Below are 25,445 nucleotides of genomic sequence, written 5' to 3' on the forward strand. Positions count from 1 at the left end.
TCATGGGTCTTCCAGTTCCAGTTCTCTACCTCACCTCCCATCCCTGAGCAAGTGTTCAGTCCCAGGCTCCTGGGGTATGACTTCTCCCTGCAGGGTAATAAGCTCATGTGCTTCCAGCTTTGTTTCTCACTTTACTCTTCATTTCTGGCCCCAGACTATTACTTTAACTTACTGTAAGCTCATTTAAATGAATGTTTACTATATGTGTGTCACATTTTCCCCAGAATCTCTTAGGGATTATAATGGAAAGTTTTTTAGACTCTCAAGGCAACTTCTAAGATGATGTTCTTGCTTCCATTTTTATTAAGAAAACAGTTTTAGATTGGTAGCCAACACACCTAATTCTTTGACATCAGTTTGCTGTGTTGGGCAAGTCATATAATCTAGGGGTCAGATTCCCTATCTTTTAAATAGTGGTAACAAGACTTAACAACACAGTTCTGAAAGGTGTGTCTTCTCTGATAGGGATATTATGAGATTTAAGTAATAGAAGACATGAAAAGACATTTTGAAAAAAAATTAAAAGCCCTGCATAAGTACCAGATAGGTTTTTTTTTTAACATCTTTATTGGAGTATAATTGCTTTACAATGGTTCCGCTTTATAACAAAGTGAATCAGCTATACATATACATGTATCTGCATATCCCCTCTCTCTTGTGTCTCCCTCCCACCCTCCCTATCCCACCCCTCTAGGTGGTCACAAAGCACTGAGCTGATCTCCCTGTGCTATGTGGCTGCTTCCCACTAGCTATCTGTTTTACGTTTGGTAGTGTATATATGTCCATGCCACTCTCTCACTTTGTCCCAGCTTACCCTTCCCCCTCCCCGTGTCCTCAAGTCCATTCTCTACGTCTGCACCAGATAGGTTTTCTTTCTTCTTTTAGATGCCATAGGGGTATCATTGGCCTAGGACCTATTTTTACTAGTATTATTACTAGTATTCTGTTTTCCCCAGAGCCTTCCCCCTCCTTCTTCTAGCATTGCATCTCCTACTCCATTTGTCTAGCTTATGGCAAGTAGAGTGGCCCTATACTTAGGCAGAGGATGAACTGCAGTTGGTGAAACCTGGCTGGTTTCACCTTATTGGGTATGGTGATGAATGTGGCTCTGTTATTCACCCCTCAACTCATGATCCTGTACATCACTCGGGTTCCTTGCTAGAGAGCAGGTGTTGGTCAGTAGTAGTAATGCATTGTTATTTTGGATAAGGTCTTAATAGCACATGAAATGATTTATATGATTCTGCTGCTTCAGTGAACCAAACAACTACTTCCTGAATACAGATCTTCTCTGCAGTTACCTGTCTATGGCTTGTCACTGAAGGAGAGTGTCAATTGGCATAGATGTTCAGGAAGCTACAGGAAACCTTTAAATGCATATTAACAGGAACACTGGGATTTACAATCAAGGAGTTTTTACAATATGATCTCATGTAACACACCCATTTTATAATATAAAAACTTCAGTTTGGACAAGTCGTGTTATAAAAGGGGCCGCAGAATGAGCAAAGCCAGTTGTATAATGATGGACCAACCAGATTTGGATATTGGTGTTTTCTTGGCTTTTATTTGAGGCCAAGTTCTCAAACAGAGCATTGACTTTGCTTCAGGTCAAATTAAAGTTATAATTTGCGTTGGGTTAGTCCTTGTTTAAATCACTTAGGTGAGGTTTAATTTTTGAACAAAACTCTGGAACCAGTTCAATTCATGAAAGAACATATAATTATATAACTTTTATCCTAAGGCCCAAGAGATACTTTTCAGTTGATATAATGAGGATTCAAAGGGAATATGAAGCTAAAAAGGAAAGTGCTTGTAGAAATATCAATAGAAGAAATAGAAATAGAAGACATTTGTGAAAGTCTGGTCTCAGTTATTTGTATAGTTCATTGCACAAATTAATACACTTGATTCTCAAAGAAGCAAACATGTTTTTAAATATTGAAACTTTATTTTCACAGAAAGGATGATATAGCAATAAGGGGGTTAACCATGGTTGTATATCTTACTGAATTTTCCAAGGCACACCATTATTTAATATGGCATAGTTAACATGACTGCCCTATTTCCTCTTATCTGTAGTGACTGCCTGCAGCATACCTAGACAACATAAATTCCCAGCCAACTCAAACCCCCTCTTTTGATCCACTGAAAAGTTAGTTAATCCATTCATAAAACCTATTTACCAGACCTCCTAACAAATAGACGGGTCTGAAGATCAGTTCTTGTCATGTTCCCTGCCTGCCATCTGTTTTAGATATTAGTGAGTCATGAAATGCCTACAAGCTATGGTCTGAAAGAGACTGAGAGCAGAGGGCCTGAACTGTCCGCAAACAGAATAACAGAATCCTTAGGCTACAGAGACTGTTAGGTATATTGTCTAATCTAGTGACGATAGGAATGATGATTCAAATCAGTAGTGAATCCACAAATCTCGAAACTAAAAATGCATGCTAGTTTCAGGAGGAACCTCTAAGATAGCATATAGGCTTTGGTTACTGTTGTTATGGGACAGTTGATGGAAGTTTGTGGAAGAGACCACACACATAGACTAGTTCAGTTTGGTCAGTTTATGCTGAGCCCCTACTGTGCTGCTACTGTGGGGAGAGAAGGGAGTAAGACCTGTTCTTTACTCTATGAGAGTTCTCAGTCTTAGAGGGAAGATGTAACCAAACCAAACTTGGGTCTGCTCGCCTACGTGCAGTAAAGACCATCTACTGATACTGGGCTGTAGCGAAGGAAGGTGCAGCGTTTATCACAAGACCAAGCAAGGGGTACTTGCCTTAGCAAGGGGTGGCTAATGCTGAAAATGCGTGCACTCCTCAATGGCTTTCGGGGAAAGGTTTTTAAAGTCAGGGTGAGGGAGACGGTTTTGGGATGTGTGACCAGCTTGTGGACATTCTTCTGATTGGTTGGTGGTGAGGTAATCGGGAATCAACGTCATCAACCTTCTGGTTCCAACTTATCTGGGGTCTACGTGCTTGTGGTCAGCATGCAGTTAACTTCTTCCTCTTGGTGGGGGTTTCAGTATCTGCAAAACAACTCAAGGATGTGGCTCAGGATATTTCTATAGCACTTGAGGAGGAACTAAAGGTCCTAGACTTTGTTTAATGGCTAAACTATTATTATTTTCTCTTACTTTTCTTTGTTTCTTTCTTTCTCACTTCTTTGATTAGATTTATTCTTTGGAACTCGGGGAAGGCCTAGGAGGCTAAAGTTTTTCTACAAACAAGAGGCAGGTAGAGGACAGGGACGTGGGTCCTGTCCCGGGAAGGCCCCATAGGGTCCTGCTGGGTTACAGTATCACACAACTATCTATGCTGTGACGATAATGGCTACTACGGAGCACTTGCTGGGCATGCGCCAAGCCTCATGCCTGCCTAGGACTTATTTACTTACATTGTCTTGAATGTTCTTATCAGTTCTCTAGGGAGAGACTATCATCTCCAGTTTACAAATGGGAAAGCAGTATTTCTTCCCCGGCCTGTTAGCATGCTGCCTCTCAGCACAATATGTTAAGTGCCTTGCCGAGGACTGAGACTGGAATCTGACAGGCGAAGGTCTAATCTTGACTCTGCTATATACCTGTGGGGTCTTGAGGACATTTCTTAATTTATCTGAGCCATAGTTTCTCATCTATGAAACAGTAATATCTACCTCACCTCTCAGCTTCAAGGTCAACATCCTCTGAAAGGCCTTACTCAACCACTCTAAGGACTCTTTTTCCCATCTCCCCAGTCACTTGATCTCATTATCCTGTTTTTATTTTGTTATGGCCTTTATCACCATCTGAAAGGATCTCATGTGTCATTGGCTTACATGACTATCGTCGGCCTCCCCACATGATTGTGAGTTTCATGAAGCCAGGGACTGGGCCTGTCGTGGTCACCCTCCCTGTCCCCAGAATCTGGCTTCTGGCACCTAGTAGGCATTCAATAAGTACTACATGAATGGGCAGTTGTCTAGGCAACAGTTGATGGAAAATGTCCTTGTGAACAATTCCACTAGGTTCTCTTAGAAAGAAAATAAATCATTGAAAGCTTTGAACTATGCTGTTAAGGTAGGTAGAAAGATTTGAATTTTTTTTTTTTTAACCATACTGAAGGTTTAAAAATAAGTTGAATTTCATCATCCAGTGCATGATGGTCCATCCTTGACCTGAACTGGGCTTCAATAAAAGGAGCAGGGAGGCAAATACGACACACAGACACAGAAATCGGGATCTTTCGTACACGTGACTGTGGGAGATGCTGAGAGAAATGTGTAACCAGAACTCACCTGAGTAGGTGTTTGGCCTTCACTCTCTGTCACAAGCATTAATCTCAGAGTGAGTGACATGTCGTACTATAACTACAAAAGATACCTCCGGCTGCCACTGACTTGTTTATCTTTGCCATTGTTTCAGGATTCTGAGAAGCGAACCCCGCTTCACGTGGCTGCGTTTCTGGGAGATGCAGAGATCATTGAACTCCTGATTCTGTCAGGTAAATATCAGCTGTACTTAAAAGTCAACTGCAGATAAAAATTTAAATGACCAATTTACTGGACTGACTACTACAGTGAACCCAAACAAAATTTCTTTACTGTGCTCGTGGAAGTTTATTTGATCATGGAGTTTATCAGTAGACAAGGGACAATGCAAGACCTTCTTCTTATTGAAAAATGACTTCTCTAGTGACACTTTTATATTGCTTTGAGAGTCTGATTCCTGACTGTCTAACCAGGCCCAGTATTGTGAATGAATTCAGTACATTTGGATATCTTTTAATTATTTTTCATTGTAAAAAAACAAAGAACAAACAAGAAAGCTGTTTTCTTAAGGTCTACATGAACACATGTAAATGTGTATGTGTATTTACATATATTTAAATTGCATTACAAAACAATACTATGTTTTGCTTATGGATACATGACTGTAATGATATAATCAAATAATAAAAATATGGAAGGAAAGGAAACATATCCATTTCTGGATAGTGGTTACCTCTGAGGAGAACAACTGAGTGAGAGATGTCTTCAGGGGAGAGTATGAAAGAGACTATAACTCTGTAAAATTTTTTATTTTTTAAAAATTGGAGTAAATATGGCCAACACATGTTAAATCAGATTTGTGTGTGTACTGGTCTTTGTGATATTATTCTCTTTAGTTTTCGATGTATTTTAAATATTTCATCAGATTTTTAAAATGTCAGTGTTTTCATTTTTGGAAACCTCTATGCTTGGTACATCTCACCAAACAGGTTTCCAAAACCAGTATGTGCTTTCTCCCTTGAGTATTTGCTAGACAAATCCCCAGAATGAATCTGAGCACGTGCACGTGTCTCAGTGTGGATTGTATGCAGGCCAGCTGGCTTTCTTCCTCCTTCTTTTGGTTTGGGGAGATTCGGATCTGGAGGCAATGCCTCTTCCCGCAGACCATGCAAAAGGCCTATAATAAGGTTTTACCTTTGTATGCAGTAGGGAAACTGTAGAATTCTAAAGTCATCTATGCAAAGGTAGGAACTGACATGGCAATTCGAGCAGATGTGGAGAACATTATGAAAACGGAGCAAGCATTGTGCTGTGATACACGAAGAAGACTCACGTTGCCCTTATTTTTGTTGAGTTTGTGTCCTTGAGGTGGGTTTTCCCAGGAAACAAATATTTTGTGCCTTACAATGTTTGTGCCCCGTGCTCTTGACAATCTCGTGGAACTTAAGTTAGATTCCACGTAGTACTTCTGGTGCTCTTGAGAACAGGCCTTCATTCTGATGATTCTAAAGATGTTTCAGGGCTGTGTTCCAAGCAGAACGTGTGCTGCTTGAGGCTGGCACAGTCTATGGCTAACAGCCAGCGCACACCTGGCTGGTCGCCCCAACAGTAGAAATTTGGCCCGTGGAAAATTATAGGCAGAATTGGTGAGGGTGAAAAATAAAGAGTTTTGTGGTATGACACCTAATGGTCCCGACCTGCTGTGCTCACCATCTAAATGTTGTATTAAGAGACAGATCTGGGTCTCAGAGGAATGTTTGATTCATGAATGTACAAATTCAAAACCTTGTTTTAGATCCCCAGCTTTGGTTTTTTGGTTTTTGGTTTGTTTCTCCACATTCGAAGGGGAAGGTTTTAATTCTTCAGCATGAAGGACCCATCTGTTTTTTTTTTCAGGCATCTGGGGCCTGGTGATCAAGAAACTTGATTTCACCTCCCCTTCACGTGGGCATGGAGTACACCAGCCTCTTTTAAACGGGGCTTATTCAGTAGAGCCGGGAGAAACTGTTCTGTATATCTAGATCTGTACACCTGTTCTCTTAGCCCAGTCATCTAGGAAGAATCACTGGCTATTAATGTCTCTAGTATAATTTTGGGTGGCACATGCTATGGAATTTTTCCTTCTTCCCTCATCAAATTAGGAAGACCAAGGGCATGGGAGAGCATTGGGAAAGTTCTTTAGAAATTTTATTCAGCTGTGGAAACTTAGGCGAATTCTTGGAATTCTCATGGTTTTAATTTCCCCAAAAGGTCCTTTATTCAATATGTATATATTCTAAAGAAATGTCATTGTAAGAGCAATGATTTCATCTCCGAGCTTACATCTGGCAGCTGACCCTTTAGGGAATCCAACCAAACTGTTTTCCAATTTAATAATGAATGAGGTGCTAACAATTCCCACGTTGGACAAATCACTTGGCTTTGCCAGAATTGCCCATTACAGCTGTGTTCTGCATTGTTGTATTAACTTACAGAGCACAGTGTAACCCAAGCCCGCTAAATTCCTACTGACATTATCTCCCGTTAGCCAGGCAGGTGGAACCCTGAACGCCTCTGAGCAGACAGCGAGGAATTTCAGGCCTTGCAGATTTCCTCTTCTTCTAACTGTCAGTCCGCATTCTGGCTTTGTTTTCCCCACCTGCTTCTAGCTTCTGTTTTGGAACTGGCCGAGTCAGGATTAAGGCAAATACAAGGTCAAGATCTTGCTAAATCGTTTGCCTGGAGATGGATGAATGAGATCAATGTGAACCAATCAGTGACCGAGAGTTAAGAGCCTAGGCTTGAGATATAGGAAACAGAGCGCACAGAGAAACAGCCACAGTAACGAGACCCTGCAGAGAAACTCTGGAGACATGCAAGGGTTAGAGAGTTCTGGGCTGAAGGAAGAAAACCAGAAGTGCCCACCCTCTAAAATGGGAGTGTCTGTGAGGGTGTTTTTAATTTACTAATTAAAAATAGTAAATTTATTAGAACATAGGCCACCAAACAAGTGGTATTCCTGTAAAATTATTTCCTGTGATTGTTCAAAATGTGATTGCTATTCCCAATGCAAATTGCCTCCAGAGCTGGTAGCAGGTCATTCTTTTGATTATCTCATGCATAACAAATATTCATCCTTTGAGGTTGGATTTGATTTTTTTTTTTTTTGGTCTAGAGAAAGAGGGGTGATTAAATGAGTCAATGCTGATTTTGGCCTCCAATGTAGTGCAATTATAAAGTAATGGGCCATTTGCTGATGGATGTATAAACTGGTTCCAAAGGCAGCTCCAAGGGGAGTTTTTAAAATGCTTTGGACAATGCTACATACATGGAATTATCATACACTGTTCCAAGGTCATTGCTTTGAAGGACAGTGCTCCTGGGCTGTAATAAGATTTGGTCTGTTTGTTTAAAAAAAAAATCATAAACAAGCTGATCTCACTGTATTATAATCATACTTCATATGATCTTTCTTTCATATTTCTTTTTCTTTTAAATTAATTTGTTTATTTTTTTGGCTGTGTTGGGTCTTCGCTGCTGTGCGTGGGCTTTCTCTAGTTGTGGTGAACGGGGCTACTCTTCTTTGTGGTGTGCGGGCTTCTCATTGTGGTGGCTTCTCTTTGTTGCAGAGCATGGGCTCCAGGTGCGTGGTCTTCGGTAGCTGTGGCACGCGAGCTCAGTAGTTGAGGCGCACAGGCTTAGTTGCTCCGCGGCATGTGGGATCTTCCTGGACCAGGGCTCAAACCCGTGTCCCCTGCATTGGCAGGTGGATTCTTAACCACTGCGCCACCAGGGAAGTCCCCATATTTATTTCTATAATTAAAAGCGAAACATTGGCTAAACCCTCCTTAAGAGTCAGTTGTTCTCTCTGGCCTGTAAGAGTTTTAGTCATTTGGTCTACCTTTTTTCTTTATTCAACTTCTTCCTAGATGACAGGGCTAAGAGAACAGAAATACTGCCTCTGGAAAAGATGCCCAGAGTTCTCTTTACTCCTGATATCTATGAAAATAAAATCAAGTGTTAATAGGGATAAGATTAAAAAAAAAGGTACTTAATTTGTAATTAGAGTTTATGCCTGATAACTTTTAGTTGTGTCTTTGTTTCTGCAGAACCAGCATAGCCTAGTGCTTTAAAAAAAAAATGATAAGCTTTAAAATGTCCTTGGGGAAAAAGCATTTGCCTTTAAATCATGAGACATGCAGACTCTGTGTCCTTCAGTGCACAATGGTGCCCGACAGGCAGGTAAATAACATGAAGCTTCCTTTAGAAAAATCAGTTATAAATATTCAACTCAAAACCATCTGATGTCTCCCTCTGACACGTAAACAAGACTCTCAGACAGACGGAGGAAGAGGATGAGGAAGCCGGTCTCACGGGATGACACTGATGAAATACTGCGTCCCCATTCAGATAACTCTGCTTTTGTCCTCATAATTTTGTTGTTCTGGGAGAGGTTTCCTTGGCAGCTGCCTCTTCAGCCTTTTGGAGGAGGATTAGTAGAGGAATGGAGGACTTAAAGAGTGACTGAAAGAATCTACTTCCTAGATTTCTAATTATCTTTCAATTCCTCAAGTGACCCCAAAGCTGCACGAACACAGTGCTGGTGTTTGTTACACACGGGGCATGTGTTGCTGTATGCTGCGCAGCGAGCTCAGGGTCAAGGTGGAGGGATGAATCGGGAGATGGGGATTGACATATATACGCTAATATGTATAAAATAGATAAGTAATAAGAACCTGCTATATAAAAAATAAATAAAATAAAATTAAAAAAATAACAATACAATATGATTGTATACATATAAATTATAAGAAAAACATAGTAGAAAAATAGGAGAAATAGGCAAAGAATATAAATAAATGGTTCTCAGAGAATGAATTATAAATGACCAGTAAACAAACATATTAGAAGATGCCCAACCTCCCTGTTAAACAGGAAACACAAAAATGTGAGACCATTTTTCTCCAATCAGATTTGCACGATTTTATTTTATTTCTTTATTTTTGGCTGCATTGGGTCTTCATTGCTGTGTGCGGGCTTTCTCTAGTTGCAGTGAGTCGGGGCTACTCTTCGTTGTGGTGCGTGGGCTTCTCATTGCGGTGGCTTCTCTTGTTGCAGAGCACAAGAGCTCTAGGTGCGCAGGCTTCAGTAGTTGTGGCACTCAGCCTCTAGAGCGTAGGCTCAGTAGTTGTGATACACGGGCTTAGTTGCTCCACGGCATGTGGGATCCTCCACCAGGGCTCGAACCCGTGTCCCCTGCACTGGCAGGCGGATTCTTAACCACTGCGTCACCAGGGAAGTCCTGCAATATTTTAAATAACTGATAATATCAAGTGTTGATGAGAATGTGGGGAAATTAAGCAATCATACACTGTGATTGTGTACACCGATACACTTTGGAGGGTTCAGACTATGAAAACCAAAAGTGTCCATGACTGTTGACACAGAAAGTCCGTTTCTAATTATCTATCCTAGACAAATACTTGCACATTTGCGTAAGGAGTCATTTTCTGGATGTTCATAGCAGCATTGTTTGACGAGTGAAATACTGGAAACAATTGAAATACCCATCAATAGAGAGGATGTCTAAAAAAAATGTATATTTATATGTTGGAATACATGTGGCAAATAAAGAGAATGGACTCATTCTCTAAGTTTCAACATAAACAGATATGAAAAATGTATTATTGAATGAAACAAGGAAATTCAGTGTTATTACAATATGACACATTAATGTAAAGCATACTTATGAAATACTGCTATAAATTTTTAAAAATTGTGTAATATTTTAAAAAACAAGAAGACTATTGTATTGGCCACTCAGCTTACTTCTCTGATTTTCTATGGGTACACGTATTTGTATATGAAGACATAAAAGAAACCAGAAGCTCACCAACCAAACAGAGCAGTAGTTTTCTCCAGGGAGTGAAGAGAGTCCAGCATTGGGGATGATTCTCAAGGGGACTTTACCTAAATCTTTCTTTTTTTTTTTTTTTTTTTTTTTTTTTGTGGTACGCGGGCCTCTCCCTGCTGTGGCCTCTCCCGTTGTGGAGCACAGGCTCCGGACGCACAGGCTCAGCGGCCACAGCTCACGGGCCCAGCCGCTCCGCGGCATGTGGGATCTTCCCGGACCGGGGCACGAACCCGTGTCCCCTGCATCGGCAGGCGGACTCTCAACCACTGTGCCACCAGGGAAGCCCAACAATCTATCTTTGAAAAGAAGAATGCATTCATGTATTACTCATATGATCAAAACATGAAGTAAAATAGGTCTGCTGCTCTTCATGGTGATAGGCACATTTTCATAGCTCTGGTTCAAGGCAGTTCAGTTGAGGAGACATTGCTGCATCTCTGTTTTAACCAGAAAGCATCCTTCATGTGGCAGCTGTTAACTAAGGTCTGAGCTCGACTCAGAACTGTGTCAATGGTAGATACCCCAGTCTCTATCCCTTAGTTCCCTGACTCTACTTCGATAATAGTTAGCAAGCAAGTATACAGTGTTTACCATGTGCCAGGAAGTGATCTCAGGGCTTTTGTGGTACATCCTTCTAGAATGTTTAATGTTTTTACAAAAATGGGTTCATTCATTCATAATGTTTTAGTACTTGCTTTTTGCACACAACCATAGTTTGTGAACATCTGTCCACATTACTAAGCATTCTTACAAAGCATCGCAGCTACATCATGTGGCTGTATGGTAATTCCAACCCTTTGTCTAATGCCAAAGTTGTTCCTAGTATTTTACTTTTATGACTAACCTTTCTTAAATCATCCTTAAAGATTAGTCTTAACATTTACCTAAAGTTATTTCCTTACAACAGAGCGTTCTAATACACACATACAAAGACAAAAATAGGTTGTGTATATGAGAGAGAGAGGGAGGAGGGAGGAGAGAGGAGGGGGAGACAGAGGGAGGGAGGATAAAGAGAGGAGGATGGAAGGTAAGATTTTTGGGGTTTTTTGTTTAACATCTTTATTGGAGTATAATTGCTTTACAGTGTTGTGTTAGTTTCTGCTGTATAACAAAGTGAATCAGCTATATGCATACGTATATCCCCATATCGCCTCCCTCTTGCGCCTCCCTCCCAACGTCCCTATCCCACCCCTCTAGATGGTCACAAAGCACCGAGCTGATCTCCCTGTGCCGTGCAGCTGGGAAGGTAAGATTTGAACTTGCAGTGGCAAAAGCAGGTAGACACAGATCAGGCATGTACTACACACATGTCCTCTGCCCTTGTCAGTATGCTGGCGGTTTGGCTGGTGAGGGAGCTACTGAGATGAGATGCTTAGATTCAAAATGTGGTGATAAAATGACATGTGGAAAGACAGCAAAAGATGCGCTAAGATTCTAGAGCCCTCGCACCTTTGGGTAGGCACAAACTTTTTTTTTAAATTTTTTTTTATACAGCAGGTTCTTATTAGATTATATCTATTTTATACATATTAGTCTATACATGTCAATCCCAATCTCCCAGTTCATCCCACCCACCCCCCCGCCCCCACTTTCCCCCCTTGGTGTCCATACATTTGTTCGCTACATCTGTGTCTCTGTTTCTGCCTTGCAAACCAGTTCATCTGTACCATTTTTCTAGATTCCACATATATGTGTTAATATACAATATTTGTTTTTCTCTTTCTGAGTTACTTCACTCTGTATGACAGTCTCTAGGTCCATCTACGTCTCTACAAATGACCCAGTTTTGTGCCTTTTTATGGCTGAGTAATATTCCATTGTATATATGTACCACAACTTCTTTATCCATTCATCTGTCGATGGGCATTTAGATTGCTTCCATGACCTGGCTATTGTAAATAGTGCTGCAATGAACATTGGGGTGCATGTGTCTTTTTGAATTATGGTTTTCTCTGGGTATATGCCCAGTAGTGGGATTGCTGGGTCATATAGTAATTCTATTTTTAGTTTTTTAAGGAACCCCCATACTGTTCTCCATAGTGGCTGTATCAATTTACATTCCCACCAACAGTGCAAGAGGGTTCCCTTTTCTCCACACCCTCTCTAGCATTTGTTGTCTGTAGATTTTCTGATGATGCCCATTCTAATCGGTGTGAGGTGATACCTCATTGCAGTTTTGATTTGCATTTCTCTAATAATTAGTGATGTTGAGCAGCTTTTCATGTGCTTCTTGGCCATCTGTATGTCTTCTTTGGAGAAATGGCTATTTAGGTCTTCTGCCCATTTTTTTTTTTTTTTTTGTGGTATGCAGGCCTCTCACTGTTGTGGCTTCTCCCGTTGCAGAGCACAGGCTCCAGACCTGCAGGCTCAGTGGCCATGGCTCACGGGCCTAGCCGCTCCGCGGCATGTGGGACCTTCCCGGACCGGGGCGCGAACCCATGTCCCCTACATCAGCAGGCGGACTCTCAACCACTGCGCCACCAGGGAAGCCCTGTTGGAAGATTTTTAATCACAGTTTCAATTTCATTACTTGTGATTGGTCTGTTCATATTTTCTGTTTCTTCCTGGTTCAGTCTTGGAAGGTTATACCTTTCTAAGCATTTGTCCATTTCTTCCAGGTTTTCCATTTTATTGGCATAGAGTTGCTTGTAGTAGTCTGTCGTGATGCTTTGTATTTCTGCAGTGTCCATTGTAACTTTTCTTTTTTCTTTTCCAATTTTATTGATTTGAGTCCTCTCCCTCTTTTTCTTGATGAGTCTGACTAAAGATCTATCAATTTGGTTTACCTTCTCAAAGAACCACCGTCTAGTTTTGTTGATCTTTTTATTGTTTTCTTTGTTTCTATTTTATTTATTTCTGCTCTAATCTTTATGATTTCTTTCCTTCTACTAACTTTGGGTTTTGTTTGTTCTTCTTTCTCTAGTTCCTTTAGGTGTAAGGTTAGATTGTCTATTTGAAGTTTTTCTTGTTTCTTGAGGTAGGATTATATTGCTCTAAACTTCCCGCTTAGAACTGCTTTTGCTGCATACCTTAGGTTTTGGATTATTGTGTTTTCGTTGTCTTTTGTCTCTAGTTATTTTTTGATTTCCTCTTTGATTTCTTCAGTGATCTTTTGGTTATTTAGTAACGTATTGTTTAGCCTCCATGTGTTTGTGTTTTTTATGTTTTTGTCCCTGTAATTTATTTCTAATCTCATAGCGTTGTGGTCAGAAAAGATGCTTGATATGACTTCAATTTTCTTAAATTTATCAAGGCTTGATTTGTGACCCAAGATGTGATCTGTCCTGGAGTATGTTCCATGTGCAGTTGAGAAGAAAGTGTAATGTGCGATTTCTGCATGGAATGTCCTATAAATATCAATTAAATCTGTCTGGTCTGTTGTGTCACTTAAAGCTTGTGTTTCCTTATTAATTTTCTGTCTGGATGATCTGTGCATTGGTGTAAGTGAGGTGTTAAAGTCCCCCATTATTATTGTGTTACTGTCGACTTCCTCTTTTATAGCTGTTAGCATTTGCCTTATGTATTGAGGTGCTCCTATGTTGGGTGTATATATATTTATAATCGTTATATCTTCTTCTTGGGTTGGTCCCTTGATCATTATGTAGTGTCCTTCCTTGTCCCTTAGAACATTCTTATTTTAAAGTCTATTTTATCTGATATGAGTATTGCTACTCCAGCTTTCTTTTGACTTCCACTTGCATGAAATATCTTTTTCTATCCCGTCACTTTCAGTCTGTATGTGTCCCTAGGTCTGAAGTGGGTCCCTTGTAGACAGCATATAGATGGGTCTTGTTTTTGTATCCATCCAGTGAGCCTGTGTCTTTTGGTTGGAGCATTTAATCCATTCACATTTAAGGTAATTATCGATATGTATATTCCTATGACCATTTTCTTAATTGTTTTGGGTTTGTTTTTTATAGGTTCTTTTCTTTTGTGTTTCCCACTTACAGAAGTTCCGTTAGCATTTGTTGTAGAGCTGGTGCTGAATTCTCTTAGCTTTGGTTGTCTGTAAAGCTTTTGATTTCTCCCTCGAATCTGAATGAGATCCTTGCTGTGTAGAGTAATCTTGGTTGTAGTTTTTTCCCTTTCATCACTTTAAATATATTGTGCCACTCCTTTCTGGCTTGTAGAGTTTCTGCTGAGAAATCAGCTGTTAACCTTATGGGAGTTCCCTTGTATGTTATTTGTCGTTTTTCCCTTGTTGCTTTTAATACTTTTTCTTTGTCTTTAAATTTTGTCAGTTTGATCACTGTGTGTCTTGGCATGTTTCTCCTTGGGTTTATCCTCCTTGGGACTCTCTGCACTTCATGGACTTGGGTGGCTATTTCCTTTCCCGTGTGAGGGAAGTTTTCAACTATAATCCCTTCAAATACTTTCTCGGGTCCTTTCTCTCTCTCTCTCTTCTCCTGCTGGGACCCCTATAATGCAGATGTTGGTGCATTTAATGTTGTCCCAGAGGTCTCTTAGGCTGTCTTCATTTCTTTTTTCTTTATTCTGTTCCGCAGCAGTGAATTCCACCATTCTGTCTTCCAGGTCACTTATCCGTTCTTCTGCCTCAGTTATTCTGCTATTGATTCCTTCTAGTGTAGTTTTCATTTCAGTTATTGTATTGTTCATCTCTGTTTGTTTGTTCTTTAATTCTTCTAGGTGTTTGTTCTTTAATCTTTTAGGTCTTTGTTAAACATTTCTTGCATCTTTTCAATTTTTGCCTCCATTCTTTTTCCAAGGTCCTGGATCATCTTCACTGTCATTATTCCGAATTCTTTTTCTGGAAGGTTGCCTCTCTCCACTTCATTTAGTTGTTTTTCTGGGGTTTTATCTTGTTCCTTCATCTGGTACATAGTCCTCTGCCTTTTCATTTTGTCTCTCTTTCTGTGAATGTGGTTTTCATTCCACAGGCTGCAGAATTGTAGTTCTTCTTGCTTCTGCTGTCTGCCCTCTAGTGGATGAGGCTATCTAAGAGACTTTTGCAAACTTCCTGATGGAAGGGACTGGTGGTTGGTAGAGCTGGGTGTTGCTCTGGTGGGCAGAGATCAATAAAACTTTAATCCACTTGTCTGTTGATGGGTGGGGCTGGGTTCCCTCCCTGTTGGTTGTTTGGCCTGAGGCTACCCAGCACTGGAGGCCACAGGCTCTTTGGTGGGGCTAATGGCAGACTCCGGGAGGGCTCACACCAAGGAGTGCTTCCCAGAACTTGTGCAGTTGGTGTCCTTGTCCCTGCAGTGAGCCACAGCCGCCCGCTGCCTCTGTAGGAGACCCTCCAACACTAGCAGGTAGGTCTGGTTCAGTCTCCTATGGGGTCACTGCTCCTTCCTCTGGGTTACGATGCTTTGTGTGTGCCCTTCAAAAGTAGAGTCTCTGTTTCCTCCAGTCCTGTCGAAGTCCTGCAGTCAAATCCTGCTAGCCTTCAAAGTCTGATTCTCTGGGAATTCCTCCTCCTGTTGCCGGATCGCCAGGTTGGGAAGCCTGACATGGGGTTCAGAACCCTCACTGTAGTGGGTGGACTTCTATGGTATAAGTGTTCTCCAGTTTGTGAGTCACCCACCCAGCAGTTATGGGATTTGATTTTATTGTGATTGCACCTTTCCTGTTGTGTCATTGCGGCTTCTCCTTTGTCTTTGGATGTGGGGTATCTTTTTTGGTGAGTTCCAGTGTCTTCTATCTATGATTGTTCAGCAGTTAGTTGTGATTCCAGTGCTCTCACAAGAGGGAGTGAGTGCACGTCCTTCTACTCCACCATCTTCATCCCAAGAGGCACAGATTTCTGAGGTCCTGCCTTTCCTGCATGTGCTGACTTGCCTCTGTTCAACAGCTGGGGAGATCAGCGATAGTGATTGTGGAGAGAGGACAGCATGAGAAAAAAATGACAATAAGACAGCAAATAACACGTTGTTAACTTGAAATTTTCTTATCAAAATGGACTGTACAAATGAGGTCATCTGCAAATCCAACAGCAGCTCTTACTCGTCTTTCCTTACTCACCTTGGGTGAGCCTTAGGAAAGTCCTGGAAGAGACTACGAATGGGCCATTTTGTATGAAAGTGTCATTTTTCTAACAAGAAGGGCGACTAACCGAGAAAACAGTAGTGTAAGAAAAAGCAACTTAATCCCCCCTGAACCATTTTCATTAAGAGACATAAAACTTTAAGTGTACTAGCTTTCTTAAAAGTATTTTAGGGCTTCCCTGGTGGCGCAGTGGTTGAGAATCTGCCTGCTAATGCAGGGGACACGGGTTCGAGCCCTGGTCTGGGAAGATCCCACATGCCACGGAGCAACTAGGCCCGTGAGCCATGACCGCTGAGCCTGCGCGTCCGGAGCTTGTGCTCCGCAACAAGAGAGGCCGCGATAGTGAGAGGCCCACGCGCCGCGATAAAGAGTGGCCCCCGCTTGCCACAACTAGAGAAAGCCCTCGCACTGAAACGAAGACCCAACACAGCAAAAATAAATAAATAAATTACTAAAACTCCTACCCCCAACATCTAAAAAAAAAAAAAAGTATTTTATTAGAAAATATTTCAAATGTATAGAAAAGTATGGAGAATAATGTAATTAATACCCATGTATATAAGCTTTAAGAAATCTTAAGATTTTTCTATACTTGCATTATATCTTTTTGAAAAGGAAGTAAAGCATTGAAGACACAGTTGAAGCCCATTGTATCCTTTCCTTATCCTTTCACACCCTCCCTCCCTAGAGGCAACCACTAGCCAGAATTGGTAGTTGTTTTCTTTAGCCATATTTATTACTTTTTTTCCAATCTGTGCATCTATAAACAACATATTGCTTTGTTTTTGTAAATTTAAAAACTTTATGTAACTGGTATTAAGCCGTTGGTATTAATCTGCAACTTCATTTGTTCATTCAATGTTGTGTTTTTGAAGTGCATATGTTTATATATGTAACTTCAGTCTGTTCCTTTCCATGACAGTGTAGCATTCCATTGTACAAATATACCACAGTGTATTTTTCCATTTTCCTCTTGATCACCATTTGGGATCCCAATATCTTGCTGTTACAAACATGCTTCAGTGAATATTCTTGTACATGTATGAGAGTTTCTCTAGGGTATATGATTGGGTGGAATTGCTGGGTGGTAGGGCACACACATCATCAGTTTTATTAGGTAGCACCACCCTGTTTCCAAAGGGGGTTGTACCAATTCACACTCTCACCATCTGTATCTATGTTTCCCTGTTGCTCCATATCCTTGCTAACTCTTGGCATTTCACACTTTAAAATTTTCCCCAGTTTGATGCGTGCAATATGCTTTGTTAATGTTGCTTTCATTGGCTTCTCCCTGATGAATTTTGAGAAGTATCTTTTCACATGTGTCTTACCATTTGGGTTTCTTCTTCTTGCATTAGCTTTTTAAGTTTATACACAATATTTACTCTGTGAAAGACCATGAATAAGAAAATATATATTTCTGTGCCATATTATTATAACCGGTGTTTGGAACTAGAAGGAAAAATATGAGAAAGGAGGAATGAAATCAAGGGGGAATATATACATATATATGAAAAATATATACATGAAAGTGGAGAAAGAGGGAGAGAAGAGTGACTCTAAGGACCAGAGAGAAAGATGGGGAAAATGGAAGGGAAATGCAATCAGTGTCAGTTGAATGCTGTGTGAATGTTGCTAGTTTTGAAGTGAGGCACACTGCCCTAGAGCTTGGCTTTGAAGTCAGACTACCTGGGTTCAAACCTACCATTTCCTAGCTGGGGACCTGGAGCATGTTATTTCTCATGGCCTTGGTTCCCTCATCTATAAAACTGGCATAATAAGAGTATCTCCCTATTAAATGGATTACACGTACGTTAGTATAGAGAGTCAGCGTTCAGATCACGTTAGCCATTCTTAACACGGCTCCTAGCAGTTTCACAGCTCTAATGGTAGAATCATAGCTCCTTAGAACTGAAGAGAGCTACTCAGGCAAACGAGTAGCCAAGCCTGGGCTCTGCTACCTAGCATTTAGAGCTGCGCTGTTCAGTATGGTAGCCACACTCCAGCTGTGGCTGTTGAACACTTGAAGTGTGGCCTGAGTGAATGGAGATGTGTTGTGAGTGTGAAATACACATGGGATTTTGAAGCTTTAGCGTGAAAAAAAAGAATGCAAATTATCTCAATAATTAAAAAATTCAATTACATGATAATATTTTGGACATATTGAGTTAAGTAAGTAAAATATATTACTGAAGTTAGTTTACTTGTTTTTTATACCCTTTTTAGTGTGGTTACTAGAAAATTTTCAGTTACTTGGTTCACATTATATTTCCATTGGGCAGCACTGATTTAGAGGCTCTGAGGCAGAACTGATATGCTACCCATAGTGGGTATCAATCTGTCCCAGGTAGCATTCCTTCCTACAAACGTACTAAAGTGTTGATAAGAACATCATGCAGACAGCCAGGTGAAAATTCAAACCCAGAAACAGAGGGAACTTATGGCCAGATGTTCTTCATCTCAGATGACTGATTTGACTTCGTGACACGGAAGTCCCTTAAACGTGGACAGGGAATCTGAAGGGACACCCTGATACAGCCATCTCTACCGGTAGGGAATGAGGCTTGAATCCAGGTCTTCGTGAAATCTGGGTGACGTTTGTGACGTGTCAAAGAAACAGCCTAGGATTAAGTAACAAATATACATTTGAGTTATGAGAGAGAATAAAAGGTCCGTCTTCTGATATGCAGGTATAAGCACAATATGGTAAAATAGACATATTTATGACCCGGGTAAAGGCCTGACAAAAAGACAGGTAATTTTAGAAGGGTTGAATAGCTGAATGTTGGAAGAAGAAATACTAGGACCTGAGGGATAAATACTGTTTGTTTCTAAGCCAGAAAGGTAGGCTTTGTAACAATCATCTGGTGCTCCCTTGGAACTAAGACTTAGGAGAGGAAAGTTAAAATTTGTTTTTTTGGTAGGGAAAATTTTGTTTTAAAATTCACAATATTTTCTGCTCTCAATTACATCTGGGTTTCCTCCTCCCTGGCATTCTCTAGCATCTGAGTCTCTCTTAATCTTCAAAAGATACCTGTTTGTGCAATCTCTAGGTGATGGTTCTTTGCGTTCTTAAATCTCTATGTTTGACTTCCCCCTACTTTCCTGGGCAAAGAGTATGCCTCTCACTTCCTTGAAGACCTGAGTCATAGATTTAGAAGTAAATATGACATTAGAGGGGATTTGGAAATAAGAACTGCTAATATTTTTCTAGTGCTTTGCAATTTACAAAGCACCTTCAAATTCACTTGATTCTCCCAACCACCTCATAAGGTGGGTAGAGAAGTATTATTATGTTGTTGTTGTTAGCCTCATTTTACAGAGTAGTGGCTTTTGGTAGCTGGGCCAGTAGGTGCTGAAATCAGAATCAAATCTGGGTCTTCTGACCATGAATCCCACTGTCCTTCCCAGACCTCATTCATTTCACTCCAGAGCATTTAGCCCAGGACATCCTGCTACTGGGGAGTGAGATGTCTGCTGCCTTGGCGTCTTAGCACCACCAAACTGATATTGTTTGGTTCTTACTGATGTAAGGGGCTTGAACCTTTTCAGTTAAGCTGCCTGGATGAAGTTAGTAGAATTAGGATTCAAATAATTTTAAGCTTGATAAACTAAGCAACAATTTACCAGTGGCTCTCCATCTTAATAGCCTATTACAATAACTGTGGGTCCTGGGGAGTTTTTTAAAAATACCTGTGCCTGGTCCCACCTCCAACTAATGAAATCAGAATGAGGGGAGAAGAGACATTCTCTCTCTCTTTGTTTTAGGGATTATTATGTTCTTGTTTTCTATCACTAGTATGGTTGATGGTATTTCTTCTTCAGTTAAAGAGAAAAAACAGTGTAAGTTCTATGATTAAATTAAATTTCTAGCACACATGTATCCATGAAAGTCTCCTGCTGCCTTTTTGTTTTTTCTAAACACGGTTCCTGTTTTTTAGCTGTCAGCTGGCCTTGGCCTCACAGAGATTGGTCAGCCTCTGCTTACACTTGACTCACTTTCTCGGCCCTTGTCTCAGAGCCACCTCCTTTGCACTTCCCCTCCTCTGCCTTACTTTCTAGTTTCTTTGAGCTTCCTTCCTTGTTGTCCTAAGGCTAAAACAGGCTCCTCTTATTACATCTGCAAAGATATCATAGATGTTTTCTCCTCCTCTCCTTTTGTAGTCCTTTTATAAAACTTTCCATCTCTGACCAGAAGACTGATCAAAATCCAGATTCCAAAAAAAGGAAGCTCATATTGGGTGTTGTAGTGGTTCAGTTGTAGCTTGGTGGACATGTACGCATGGAGAATTGTGCAGGTGTCATGGGCGGAGGGCATACTCTACTTTCTGGGAATCTGTTCCTGTGGAGCTTCTGCTCCGTGATTGTGATGTGGCTCCCGGGGAGCTGAGCACGGGTACCTCCCTGAGTATGACCGGGCTCTGGCTCTTGCGTCAGCCTGTATGCCCACCCCATAGTATGAGCGAGCCGTGAGCAGCCTACATAGGCTTCATGTTGTGTCTGTCCAAAAGCTCCATGGAACCTGGCTTCTTCCTACCAAAATATTTGGCTAGTTCCAGAGAAATAATTGGGATTCTTGGATAAAACGGATTTCTACTAATCCCTTTAGCCCAGATCAAATCTCATCAGAACTCAACTTCACTGGCCTCTAATATACACTTGTTGGAAGGCTGCTCATCGCTAACAGTTTTCCAAGAAGGATGTTGTGTGCCCTGTGAGATAAATACGCTTAATGACTAAAAATAAAATAATGTACATGATTCTATATTTTATATTCAGGAATATAACATTCAGGAACACGAACACACACACACACACACACACACACACACACACACACACACACACACACACACACACACACACACACACGCATACACACCCCTGAAAAGTTCTTCATTCCTCAGAACCTACATTTCTATAGTTCTGGAGAATCTCAGCTTTCTTACAACTGTATCTCCTACCCAGTGAGACACTGTTCTCATCTGGTCTTGGCCCGATTCTTGTGACATCCTCAGCTCCTGACCTTGCTCCTTCTACTGCATTCAATGTCTTCTCCTTCTCCTTGTTTGGTGGCTAGAAAGCACATGACTAACAGAAAGGAAAAAACAAAACAAAATGTGTTGGTTGTACCCGGCAAGCGAGAGCACAAGATATAGCATCTGACTTCACATCAGCAGAATTGCATTATGCTTCTAACCTGTGCTGTTTGGTTCCAGGAGCTCGTGTGAATGCCAAGGACAACATGTGGCTGACCCCGCTGCACCGGGCTGTTGCCTCCAGAAGTGAAGTGAGTGATTATCTTATTTAATCTAGCACCTCCAGTTCCTAGAAAGAGAAAAATGCTTTCTGCTGAATTAGGGATCCTCACTGGTGAGCAAGAGGCTTTTACTTCTAATGCAAGAGGGTTACCAAATCGAACAGCTGTTTGTTTAAGCACCTCCTGTGTGCCAGGCATGGTGCTAGGGGCTGACTGGGGTGGTCCAAGATGGACGGTGTGATCCTTGACTTCAGTGAGTTCTCAGTCTGAAGGGGGTGCAAACAGGTAAGCAGATCTGTACAGTATCATAACTGAATTGGAGGAGGAAGCAAATAACTGTCTTCTTGAATAGACGAAGTCTTCCAGGAAGACATGTCAATTGAGCTAGTCCTTAGAGGATGATAGGGACTTACCAGGCCAGGAAAAGGAGAGAGGGCTGAGGCAGGAGGAGAAACATGCTGTAGGACAAGGGTCATGGAAGTGATTGAATGGTGGGTTCAGTTGGATGTAGCTGGAACACAGGGTGTAGTAGAAGATAAGTCTGATAGTAGAGGCTGGGTCCAACAGCAGAGGGCTGGGTGTCCTCTGAGCAGCGGGGAGTGTTGACAGCAGAGATAAGTTGTGAACCTGACAGGATTTGGAACTTGTGAGGGTGAGATGGAAAAGAAGCCATTGGGTGAATGGTAACACCATTACCATTGGTAACCCAATGGAAGGCAGAGACAAAGGAGCAAGGGTTGGGGAAGTTAATCATTTCTGTTTGAACATGCTGAGTTTGGCAAACATGTCACTGGAATGTAAGCACCATGATGGCAGGGATTTTGTTTTGTTTCCTGATGTAACCCAAGCCTGGTACATTGTAGGTGTTCAAGAAAGAATTTATTTTGAATGCTGGAAATTTGGGTGAGGATGGCAAATATGTCTTTTAATTGGAACATTTTGTCCATTTACATTTAAAGTAATTATTGATAGGCGTGTACTTAATGCCATTTCATTAATTGTTTTCTGGTTGTTTTTGTAGTTCTTTTTTGTCTTTTTTCCTTCTTTTGCTGTCTTTCATTGTGATTTGATGACTTTGTTTAGTGTTATGTTTAGATTCTTTTCTATTTTTCTACGTGTATCTGTTGTAGGTTTTTGGTTTGTGGTTACCATATATGTATATGTTGATGATCTCTTAATTTCAAACATATTCTAACAACTCGGAATTTTTACTCCCCCTGCTATATTTAATGTTTTTGACATCATATTTTACATCTTTTTGTTTTGTGTATCCCTTAACTACTTATTGTGGATATAGATGATTTTGCTACTTTTGTCTTTTAGCCTTTCTACTAGTTTTATAAGTGGTTGATCTACTACCTTTAGTTTATGTTTGCCTTTACCAATGAGATTTTTCCTTTCATAATTTTCATATTTCTACTTGTGGCCTTTTCTTTTCCACTAAGAGAAGTCCTGTGAACATTTCTTGTAAAGCTGGATTAGTGGTGCTGAATTCTTTTAGCTTTTGCTTCTCTGTAAAACTCTTTGTCTGTCCTTCAAATCTGAATGATAACCTTGCCAGGTAGAGTATTCTCAGTTGTACGTTTTTTCCTTTCATTGCTTTGAATATAAAGTGCTACTCCCTTCTGGCCTGCCAAGTTTCTGCTGAAAGTCAGCTGATTATCATATCCCTTGTACATAACTAGCTGCTTTTCTCTTGCTGCTTTTATTTTTTATTATTATTTAAAATTTTTTAATATATTTTTAGAAATTTATTTTATTGAAGTATAGTTGATTTACAATGTTATGCTACTTTTTGCTCTATAGCAAAGTGATTCAGTTATGCATATATGTATATATATATATATATACGTTCTTTTTCATATTCTTTTCCAATACATATATGTATATATATATACGTTCTTTTTCATATTCTTTTCCATTATGGTTTATCACAGGATATTGAATATAGTTCCCTGTGCTATACAGTAGGACCTTGTTGTTTATCCATTCTATATATAATAGTTTGCATTTGCTAATCCCAAATTCCCAATCCATCCCTCCCCACCCACTCCCCCTCCCTCTCCCCCAGCAAGCTATTGCTGTTTTTTGTTTGTTTGTTTGTTTTTTGCGGTACGCAGGCCTCTCACTGTTGTGGCCTCTCCCGTTGCGGAGCACAGGCTCCGGACGCGCAGGCTCAGCGGCCATGGCTCACAGACCCAGCTGCTCTGCGGCATGTGGGGTCTTCCCAGATCAGGGCACGAACTCGTGTCCCCTGCATCGGCAGGCGGACTCTCAACCACTGCGCCACCAGGGAAGCCCGCTATTGCTGTTTTTAAGATTCTCTTTTTTTCTTTAATTTTTGTCATTTTAATTACATTGTGTCTTGGTGTGGACCTCTTTGGGTTTGCTTTGTTTGGGATTCTCTGGGATTCCTGGACCTGGATATCTGTTTCCTTCCCCAGGTTAAGGGAGTTTTTAGCTATTACCTCTCTGCCCCTTTCTCTTTCTCTTCTCCTTCTGGGACTCCTATATTGGAAATGTTAGTACACTTGCTGTTGTCCCAGAGGTCTCTTAAACTATCCTCATTTTTTTAAATTCTTTTTTTCTCTTTTCTGTTCAGCTTGGGTGATTTCCACTACTCTGTCTTCCAGATTGCTGATCCATTCCTCTGTGTCATCTAACCTACTGTTGATTCCTTCTAGTATATTTTTCATTTCAGTTATTGTATTCTTCAGCTTTGTTTGGTTCTTCTTTATATCTTCTAACTCTTTGTTAAAATGCTCGCTGTGTTCATCCGTCCTTCTCCTGAGTTCATTGGGCATCTTTGTGATCATTACCTTGAACTATTTATTGGGTTGATTGCTTATCTCTACTTCATTTAGTTCTCTTTCTGAGGTTTTGTCTTGTTTCTTCATTTGGAACATACTCCTCTATCTCCTCATTTTGCCTAATTCTCTGTGTTTATTTCTATGTATTAGGTAGGTCAGTTACATTTCCTGATCTTAGAGAAGTGGCCTTATGTAGAAGATGCCCTATGGGGTCCAACAGCATGCTTCCCTCTGGTCACCAGAGCTATATGCTCTAGGGGTGCCCCCATCTGGGCTGTGGGCCCCCCTCTGTTGGAGCGGGTTCAATTATTGTGGGTTTGCTGGGAGGCGGGGCTGGCTCCCACTTGGTAGGCTGTGAGGTTCTGCCTCATGGTGTAGCTGTGGGCCCGCTGGAGGATGGGTAGTTTCCCCAAGCAGTTAGCTGTGCAGCCTTGGGGGTGTCGGGCTGGTGCTGGTGGGCAGGTAAGTCCCCCAGCACTAATAGGCTATCAGGAGGATTCCAAAATGGCACTTGGCCAGTGCTGACATCATTGTAGAATGAACTCCCCCAAATGGCTGCCACCAGTGTCTTTATCCTCAGATGGAGTCCCGGTTGCCTTCTGCCTCTCTGAGAGGCTCTCCAAGAATAGCAAGTAGGTCTGACCCAGGCTCCTTTTAAACTACTGCCTCTGCACTGGGACTTGGAGTATGTGAGATTTTCTACATGCGCTTTAGGAGCAATCTGGTTCCTAAGCTCTCTGGCTCTCCTGAACACAAGCCCCACTCGTTTCCAAAGCAGAACTTCTGGGAGCCCATCGTCCTGATGCAGGATCTGGGCTGGGGAGCCCAATGTGCGGCTTGGGCCCCTTGCTCCTTGGGGAGGACCTCTGCCATTGTGATATTCTTCCCACTTCTGGGTTGCTGACCCAGGTGTATGGGTCCTGAGTATACTGCATCTTAGCCCCTCCCATCCATCTCATCGTAGTTCTTCTTTATATCTAGTTGTGGGAGATCTTTTCTGCTGTCTTCAGGTCATTCTCATAGATAGTTGCTCTGTAAGTGGTTGCAATTTTGTTGTGCCTTTGGGAGGAGGTGAGTTCAGGGTCTTCCCACTCTGCCATCTTGGCTACATCCCATCCTTCCTTTTGTGAGTTCTATCCTATAGCCATTACTTTATGCCTCCCCTAGAAAAATAGCTGGGGAAAGGGAAGCTTGCTTGAGAGGGGAAGAACAGAGAAGGTTTGGG

The 25,445-nt window shown here is 41.2% G+C and overlaps 1 protein-coding gene across 1 annotated transcript in view; it reads left to right on the forward strand.

Annotated features, from left to right (window-relative positions):
* The window catches only part of ANKRD44 (ankyrin repeat domain 44), a 317,887-nt gene that overhangs the window by 156,744 nt on the left and 135,698 nt on the right, over positions 1-25,445 (forward strand). The window contains exons 3-4 of the mRNA XM_060152397.1: positions 4,406-4,484; positions 21,370-21,440. Coding sequence (XP_060008380.1) covers positions 4,406-4,484; positions 21,370-21,440 — 150 coding nt within the window. The remainder of the gene's footprint in view (positions 1-4,405; positions 4,485-21,369; positions 21,441-25,445) is intronic.

Source organism: Lagenorhynchus albirostris, chromosome 6 (assembly GCF_949774975.1).
Source record: "Lagenorhynchus albirostris chromosome 6, mLagAlb1.1, whole genome shotgun sequence".
Taxonomy (NCBI): Eukaryota; Metazoa; Chordata; class Mammalia; order Artiodactyla; family Delphinidae; genus Lagenorhynchus; species Lagenorhynchus albirostris.